A 9,087-nucleotide genomic window follows, 5' to 3' on the forward strand; every position below is an offset into this window, starting at 1 on the left:
TCGAGTTTGCAGCCTTCCCTCCCCGCCGCGCCCCTCCACTTTCCCAGACCCTCAAACCTGCCCCAGCTTGAAAAAGTTCTTGGTAACGGCTCCCTACACCCACTGCCTGCTCTGAACTCCGAAGATACCTGGGTATCCGCCCCGGCTGTCAGTCGCCCAGGACAGTGACCCGGCCACGGAGTGGCTCGCTCGCCCGGAGGCGGTGACCCCCGCAGCCGCTGGCGCAGCCACGACGGGGTTAAGGCTCCGGGCTGGGGGAGGGGAGGGGGCCGGGAGGGGCGGGTGCGGAGCCAATCGGCGGCCACCGAGTCCCCGGGGCGGCGAGCGGGGAGCGCTGAGCCGGGAGCCGGAGCCGAGCGCGCCGGGCTGGGGCCGGGGCCGGAGCGCAGCGGAGAGGGAGCTGCCCGCCCCAGCCCGAGACCCGCCGCCGTCCCCCCTCCCGCGGCGCGGGCTAGCGGCCGCCGCCCCAGCCATGGAGCAGGACCACAGCCCCCGGAAGATCCAGTTCACGGTCCCGCTGCTGGAGCCGCACCTGGACCCCGAGGCGGCGGAGCAGGTGCGGAGCAGGGCGGGGCTGCAGGGGACTCGCGGCCAAGGACAGGGACCCCGTGCCCCGGGGGCACCCAGGGTCCCCGCCTCGTCCTCGCGGCCGTGCGCCCTTAGGAGGGTGAACGCGCTCAGTTTGGGGGTCTCCTGCCCCCTCCCCCACCGTCGGAGCCACGTCGCCCATCAGGGCTTCTCTGAGCAGGAGCGAAGGACGAGTGCGTCCAGGCGCTGTCTGTCCCCCAGAGTGTGGCTCCCTTCCTCCCCAGCCCTGGGGGAGGGGGCCTGCCAGAGGACGCGACCCCTCCCCCCTTAGGCAAGCTCGCGTCCCCCACCCAGGCAGCCCCCGCCGGAGTTCCTGAGCTGGGTGGCGGCGCCCAGGGTGCCCACAGCAGCGGGGAGGGAGGGCAGGGCGGGGGTCGGTAATGGAGGGAGCCTGGTACTGTGGGAGTTGGGGAAGGAGGAGCCGCTCTCCCTGCCTCCTCCTAACTGGAGCTCCGGAGAGTGCTAACGGGAAGGGGCTGAGGTCACCCTGAGGGCCGGGGGCTTAGGGGACAGGGCTGGGAGGTCCGCAGACTTGAGGCTCCCTTCTGCGAGGTTTGACACGTGGGTCCTGATTCCCAACTCCTGCCCTTGGCAGCGGGGCCAGTGTAGAGGGAGTGACACTGTGGGCCAAAGGTGGTGCCGCTTAGGGACCGGGGTCCAAACTGAGCCATCCTCGAGGCACTGTGCGGGCCTTGGCTCAAGGGTGGGAGTCCAGGGCCCTGGCCCAGCCTCCTGGCCTGGGCTATTTTTAGCTCACGCAGCCAGGCAGAGGCGGCAGTGTGTGAGTGGTGTCTCGGGGAGAGCAGGCGGGCGTGTGTGGAGAGGGCTACTACCTGCCATGGGTGGCCAAATATTTGCGTATTTGCCCATGGCTCCATCTCCTTTTGTGATCTCTGTACATTCACACAGACCTCCCCATTCCTAAGACTATCCAGTTCCCACAAGGTCAATGCTCTGCCCCAGCCAGCTGCCAGTTTCTGGCTAGGCCCCCTACTGAAAAACTTGGGGACCCCTTGGGACCCGCAGGAGAGAATAGTTTTGTTGCTGCCCCAGCTGTTTGGTAAAATAAGATCCAGATGTGAAGAGAAAGGCGGGTACCTCTCTATAACTAGCTTCCCAAAGATGGGGTGCAGTAGGTGCCCTCCTCCCTGGCCAGGGTGAGCCCCTCTGCAGACCTCTAAAGTGTGACTGCAGGAGGGACTGTGGTGAGACCTTACAGACTGAGGATGTGGGGAATGAGGAACCACTAGCATGGTGAGCATTCCCTTGTGGTCAGGAAATAGGCTTTTCTGCCCAGAGACAGGGGACTGCTAAAATACCTCCTCCTAATCCAGGAAAGAGTCCCAGGAGTGTGGGCAGGTGGGGGGGGGGCAGTCCACACAGCACCACCTCCCACCAGACAGGCCGGACACCTGCTCCTGTTTGGTGTTGGAGGAGGCAGGTGTAGTAGTGGGGAGGGAGGGGCAGGCCCACTGGTTTGGGGACTTAGGGGGCAAGGGAGGAACACCAGGCAGTCCAAAGAAGCCAGAGGGGAAAGAAGAGCTGAGACTTAAGTCTGCTTTTCTCTAATCTTCAGAACTCTGTGTTTCCCCAGCCCTGAAATTCGACCTGCAGACCAGGCTCAGCCCCTCCTGCTGTGTTACCAAGTGTGGAGGCAAAAAGATCCAGAGGGGGCAGGAGAGCCTAACCCAGACCCACAGGGAGGGTGAAAGGAGTTGGGAGTTCTGAGTTAAGGAGGATGAAGTACCTGGAGGAGGAGGTGGAAAAGTGCCCCAAACGACCAGAACTTTGGCATGATGGGTTTGAAAATAAATAAGGGGAAGTCACACATACTGTTGGTAGCTAGGATTTGAGATGGGTACCAAAAAACAAAAGTGGCCATCTACTCGTTTCCTAATAGTTCAGGTGCCTGGGAGGTGCCTTCAGAAGTCTGCCTTTCCTCCCTCCTGCCGTTCAAAGTTCTCAAAGATATCAAAGTTCTCAAGGGCTCTGAGTGCCTCAAAATCTTGTCCAAGGCAAGGAAATAGGTTAAGTAAAGGGACCCATCCAAGATCACAAAGCCCTGCTGCCCTTTCAAAGACCATTTTTTTACTTGAAGTCACCTTGAGCTCCCTGTCTGTTCCACCACTCCCCAACCCCAGGACAGGAAAGAAATTGAGGAGTCCTCTCCTAGTTAAGGTATGGTCTCCACCCAGCACGTCCATGAAGCACCTGTCAGACATGAATGTCAGGCAGCCTGTCTTCCACCCACCGCACCAGAAACAGCCAGAGACAACTCACAGTTAATGTTTGTGCATGTGTATACACACACACACACACACACACACACACACACACAGGACTCAGGCTGCCAGGGACCTTGAAATGTCACTAAAAACAGATGCTACTATGTTCTCGTGGAATGATGCCTTTCCCCCACAGACCATCATTCTGTGCTGCTACCTTTTCTTTGGGGAAAACAGGCTAAACAGCCCCTCTTGCTGTAGCTGGTATCCACTTTCTAGACACAGAGAAGGGCACTGGTCTACCACCCCAGCCTTCACTGCCAGAGGTAATGATACTGAATAATGGACACACAAAGATAGGGGCTTGGTCATTCATCCTCACCCCGCTCCTCTGAGCCCTGCGTAATTTTAGCCCCTTCCCCAACCCCATTAGCCTTTTCTGCCCTCTGCTACCCCATTGTTTCACTCTCTTCCAACCCTCTAAAGCATCCCAAGAAGGAGAAAAACTACACATCCCAGGAGTCCTCAGACTGACTTCAACAATAATCAACTTTATTGACAGCAGGACAAAAGTACAGCAGCGGGTGGTGTGGTTGGGGGTTGAGGGGAACTCAGAGACTCAACAGTCAATCAGCTTTATATGTTTATATCTTAGAATGGGACCTTGAACCCTGGACAAGATTTTTTAGCTAACCTCTAGGCCTTGACAAGGGTCCTATATAGGATTCCACGGCCAGGGGACTTGCACATTCACACCATCCCTCCTGGAACTAATCTCCCCGACTGCGCTGGCCTGAGGCATGTTCCCTGCAGGTGCTGGCCCGCAAACAGTTAATCTGCTTGAGGGGATAGGATGGGAGGCTGAGGGAAAGCCCTGTGCCCTCTCAGGTTATTTCTGACCATTGATCCAGGACGGCAGGCCAAGATCGATGCTTTAGAGAGATAAAGCTGCTGAGCTGAGGCAGGACCAGGGGGAGAGAGACAGACAGAACAGGGGGCTGGGGATCTTGTAGGGAGCAGAGGTAGTCTTTTGGGTTGTCAGGAGTAGTTCTCCCCAGAGGAGGGGGATGGGTCCAAGGATGTCTGCCCTACAATAGTGGGTCAGTATAACATGGCACTTTTTGAGGTAGGTTAAGTGAACTGGCCTGCACTATGTTTCTCAATGGCTTTGAATGAGGCTTAATACTTCCATGTGCATTTGACCTCTTCCTTCTCTCCCACCTTCCCCCAGATTCGGAGGCGCCGCCCCACCCCAGCCACCCTTGTGCTGACCAGTGACCAGTCATCCCCAGGTAAACCAAGGATGGGTCATTGAAGGAACTAGGGGCCACTGCAGACAGCAGGGTTCTGGTGAGAGCAGATGGGTGCTAGGCAGAAGGCAGATGTGAGGAGTCAGGGATCTCCTTGTCCTAAGGAAGGGAAGTGGTAGCTGGACAAGCAGAATATCCTTTTCTGGAGCAGTGCAAGGAAGGAGAGGGGGACCACCTGGTTCCCAAGCCCCTCAGGAATTGGGATGGTCAACTGAGGGCTGGTTGCTGTGGCAACAGTTTTCCAGGTTTCTCCAGCAACTGAGATGTGCTGCCCCCACCCCCAGAGGCAGTGACAGCTGTGAGGGGGAGGACCCGCCTCCATCAGCTATCTTCATGGCCCCCAGAGGGGAAGGGGAAGGTTAGAAACAGTCAGGGAGCAGCTGGGATTCTGGCCACCAGTGTCCCCATCAAGGTCTGGGGAGAGATCAGGGTCTCAAAGAATGTCAAGGGAGCTTGACAAAGGACTGAAGAAATGGTGGCCAGGCTAATGAGCTAGCCTAGAATTCATGATGCTGGGGTCTCCACTTTCCCTCCACCCGTCAAAATGATTGCACTATCCTGGAGCCTACACAGAACAAAGTCACTGTTCTCTACAGATGTGCCTTCCCATGCAGGGCTCAATTCAGGCCTTGGGGTGGGGGAACAGTTGGAAGAAAGAGACATGGATACTTCAGAGGGAGAGACAAAGCAAGAAGACCACAATTTCTGCCTTCAGAAACCTCAAGGGCTGGGCAAGGATGTAGGCACAGATGGGCCACAGAGTCAAGGATAGGACTAGATGCACAGGACAGAGCCAGCCAGAAGGACAGAAGGGGAGCTAGAGGGAGCAGACCAGCTTCCGGGGGGCAGATCAGGAAGGGGGTGATTTCAGAGTCCTTTCCCCTTAGATGTCAGATCTTCAGGGTCCCCTGGATTTCCTGTCCATATCACCTTTTCCTTCCCCTTGTTCCTCTCAGAGGTAGATGAAGACCGGATCCCCAACCCACTTCTCAAGGTGAGCTGGCCCTGCTTACTAAGCCCAGCCCAAAGAACCTTCAGAGGCATTAGGGGATTCTTCCTCCAAACTCTAATACTCTAGATCTTGCTTGGGAGGTAGCTCAGTGGTGAAGTGCTTGCCTGGCATGTGCAAGACCCTGAATTCAGTCCCCAGCCCTGACAACAACAACAACAAAAAACACACTACAGAATCTTTGACTCTGTCTTCCCTGCAGTCCCCTAAAAGTGCCCAAGTGGACCTGAACCCATGCCCCTGCATACAGTGCATGCACACACACGTGCACGCGCGCGCACACACACACACACACACACACACACACACACACACACACCATGTCTTACTCACCATGGTAGAAGCAGCTGGGAAGCAGGAAATTTCTTCCCCCAACCCCCCGCCCACTGCCCTTTCTGAAGCCCATACCTAGCCGGTAAGGCAGAGGGGGAGGATGGGAAGTGCTGACCCCCATCTGTGCTCTGTGTCCTTCATAGTCCACTTTGTCAATGTCTCCACGACAACGAAAGAAGACGACAAGGACCACACCCACAATGAAAGGTTCGGCAGACCCTTCCATCCCTCTTTGCCCCTCTATGCCTGAAACCCGGGAGCAGACTCAATGACCCTTTGGAAGGAGCGCTTGAGAGGTCACTGAATCTACTTTAATTAGATTGGAGCTATTGCTAGGTGTCCTGGGCCTAGACCCTTGCTCTGCCACCATCTAGCAGGTGACCTTAGAGAAACTGCTTAACCTACCCAGCTCTGAATGCCACCTCAGTATGGCAGATAAATAATATATGTGAACTCATCAGCATAGTGCACAGCACAAAGAAGGTACTTAAATTATTTCCTGAATCCAAATTGAGTTTTTTCTCCTGCCCCAGGGGAGACCAGACAGCCCAGCAAGCTAGGAGTATCTGTCTGGTATCCTTAAAGACTCTTCCCCTGCGCCTCCCTTCCCTTTGGAAGAAGGGCTTTCTGTGTTCTAGCTTGTATTTCTCCCTATTGCCCAACTTATGTCCCTCCTTGTTCAGATCTCAGGGATTGGGAAAGTCCAACACCCAGCAATGTGTCGCCAGTCCGTGAGTGGGGCTGTTGGATTGGGGCCACAGGGGAGGTTCTGGGCAGTATGTCTAATGCTGCCTCCCTTCCTGTGTGCCCCCAGAGCTCCAGACGATGGTTGAACATCACCTGGGGCAACAGAAGCAAGGAGACGAGCCTGAGGGAGCCGCTGAGAGCACAGGGACCCAGGAGACCTGCCCACCTGGGATCACAGACACAGGAGCAGAGCCACGCCTGGGCACCTCTGGGACAGCACAAAGTACGTGCGCAGGCCAGGGAGGGCCCCAGGCATCCTGTCCCCCAGCCCTGCAGGAGGCACACCTTATCTACTGGGGGAAGGGAAAGAGTTGGTGCCTGGGAGGGCTCTCACCTAGCCGAAATTGACCACAGGGCCATGGATGTCTGTCCACACATTGCGCATATTTGAATCCTCGCCTTTCCTTATCATATGACGGAGCCCTTCCAAGTTGGACCCCAGAGGTCCCTGCTGTGGCTGGACGGGAGAACCCACACAATGGGAACACCACTCACAGGCTAGAATCCTGGCTCTGCCACTTGCCACTTTACAGCTAAGAGGCTTTGAGCAACTCAATCTCAGTCCGTAAAATGATAATGTGATAATGATGGTCCTATTTCATTGGGTTGTTGTGAATATTGAAATGAGTCCGATTCTTAGCTTAGCACCTGACACATACAAAGCCTGCAGTAAATGGCATCTGGTGGCAGTGGTGTTAATCCATGTCCACAGTGCCTTTTCCCACATGAATTCTCAGAATTCAGAAGTTTTCCAATTTTGTGAAAGTGATACAATGTGTGTGTGTGTGTGTGTGTGTGTATATATATATATACTGTATGTTATATAATACATTATAACCAAACATCCATATCCTATACTCCAAAGCATAGTCTTACTAATTGGGATACATAAAGACTAAAAATAGCCTCATATCAGTTTAGGTCAGCTTTAGCTACATCTTAAGCTTTTATCCCAACTTTTTTTTTTTTTTTTTGGATTGGGGGGCAACTGGGATTCAACTAAGGGGCACTTTACCACTAAGTTATATCCCCAGCCCTTTTTTTATTTTTTATTTTTTTTTATTTTGAGACAGGTTCTTACTAAGTTGCTGGCGCCTCCCTAAATTGCTGCCTCAGCTTCGCCAGTTGCTGGGGATCGCAGAGAAGCACCACCAGGTTCACTGGTTTTTTGTTTTGCCTTTTTTTTTTAATCTACTCTCAGAAATTGAAAAAACAAACTCTAAAAAAATGTTTTTAACAGTTGGGGTACAGAGTAGGGTTCCGTGGTGCACGCCTGTAATCCCAGCAATTTGGGAAGCTGAGACAGGCAAGTTCAAATCTGGCCTCAGCAACTTAGCAAGACCTTGTCTAAAAATAAATAAATAGATAGATAGATAGATAGATAGATAGATAGATAGATAGATAGATAGATAGATGGATAGATAGTGAGCCTATAGCAGTAATTGTGATTAGAGAAACTCCTGTTTTGGTCTTTCCAGTTTGTTCCTAGCTTGGTCTTGAGCCCCTTTCAGGGATCACTGGGCCAGAGGATGCAGTGAGCAGAAGCAGTCCCTTCTCTCCAAGGCCTTCATAAATGCTACCTCACCTCCCACCTCCCATTTTCCCTCTTTAGAGCCTGCAGAACCCATCCCTAAAACTCAGGAGCGTTGCAGTGAGAAACCCAGCACCCATATACCACCATTGGATTCCCAGGGAGCCAACTCGGTAAGAGCCCAGGGCTGGGCCACCAGGCCTACAGGAGAACAGGCTATGTACATAAGGGCAAGAGGCTAATATCTGGAATCAGAGAAGGGGGAAGCAAAGGACCAGCTTCTGTCACCGAAGTTAGCCATTAGGGCAAAGGAGTTGCATCTCCTCTGACAGACAAATGAAGAGAAATGGGATTAAGCTGAAACAGGAGGGATTGAGGTTAGACTTTGTGTCGGATTTTTGGCTCCTGGAACAGGTAATAAAAGTGGATCATAGATTTTTTTTCATCAAGGGCATTTGGAATCCAAATAGAGACTGTCACCTGCCCACACTGAGTGGACAGCAGCCCTACCTGAAGGTAGAGGCATTGCCAAGACAACCTTTTGGCAAGGGACTGAGACTTGTGACACCAGAGCTAGCTTCCTGAGAAGTGGATATTTGGGTGGGCCAGAGGGAACAAGATGACCCTCTGGCCCCTCAGTCACCTTCCCTTTCTGTCCCTTTCCCCACAGCAGGTCTGAGAGGAGGAGGCATCCTGGACCCACAACTGCAGTTTGACAATGCATGGACACTGGATCTGTTTCTTATTTCTTCACTTTTGGGAAAAATCTCTTGTTTTTAAAAAGTGATAAATTTGGTGTTAGGTCCTTGGCACTTTCCTTCTTTCCAGGCTTGGGGAATCCTTCTCCCTCCCCAACTCCTGTCTGCCCTCCTACATCCCCCACCACTTCACCAGCTGCCTCTGGGTGAAGGAAACACAGAAACTGGTCAGAAGCCTTGAGAGGGGAATCCTTCCCCTTGACTTGATGTTGGAAAAGACAAGGGTCTCAGGTACAAGGTATACCTTCCGGGTTCCCAAGAAGGAAGGACAGCCCCTGGTTCTTTTTTTTCACTGAGGAAAGATCACGCCACCTGGCAGGGGTGCCCTGCTGCTGAAAAGCATGGAGCCTAAAGCCTGTGCCCTTGTCCAGCAGTGACTGGGTTGCAGGCGCCATCTGCTGGACTGAGTGGGAAGTGCACTCTGGCTCTTAGCTCATGGAAAAAAGAGGCATTTATTGATGAGTCCCTCCTCGGGACAGTGAGACAGACCACCAGCCCTTATTCCAATCTATTAACAAAAGATGGATAAAGAGACCCTGGAGGGGAAGTAAAGAGTCATCTCTCCCTTGTTCTAGGGACTGAGGGG

General features: G+C 53.6%; 1 protein-coding gene across 1 annotated transcript; it reads left to right on the forward strand.

Moving 5' to 3' along the window:
- Positions 1-322: 322 nt before the first annotated feature.
- Ppp1r1a (protein phosphatase 1 regulatory inhibitor subunit 1A) lies at positions 323-8,548 on the forward strand. Its single transcript, XM_005325090.4, has 7 exons — positions 323-556; positions 4,045-4,105; positions 5,080-5,117; positions 5,609-5,672; positions 6,280-6,435; positions 7,825-7,916; positions 8,414-8,548. The coding sequence occupies exons 1-7, from the start codon at positions 473-475 to the stop codon at positions 8,420-8,422; spliced, it is 504 nt and encodes a 167-aa protein (XP_005325147.2). The 5' UTR covers positions 323-472; the 3' UTR covers positions 8,423-8,548.
- Positions 8,549-9,087: the final 539 nt, after the last annotated feature.

Source organism: Ictidomys tridecemlineatus, chromosome 6 (assembly GCF_052094955.1).
Source record: "Ictidomys tridecemlineatus isolate mIctTri1 chromosome 6, mIctTri1.hap1, whole genome shotgun sequence".
In the NCBI taxonomy this organism is placed as follows: Eukaryota; Metazoa; Chordata; class Mammalia; order Rodentia; family Sciuridae; genus Ictidomys; species Ictidomys tridecemlineatus.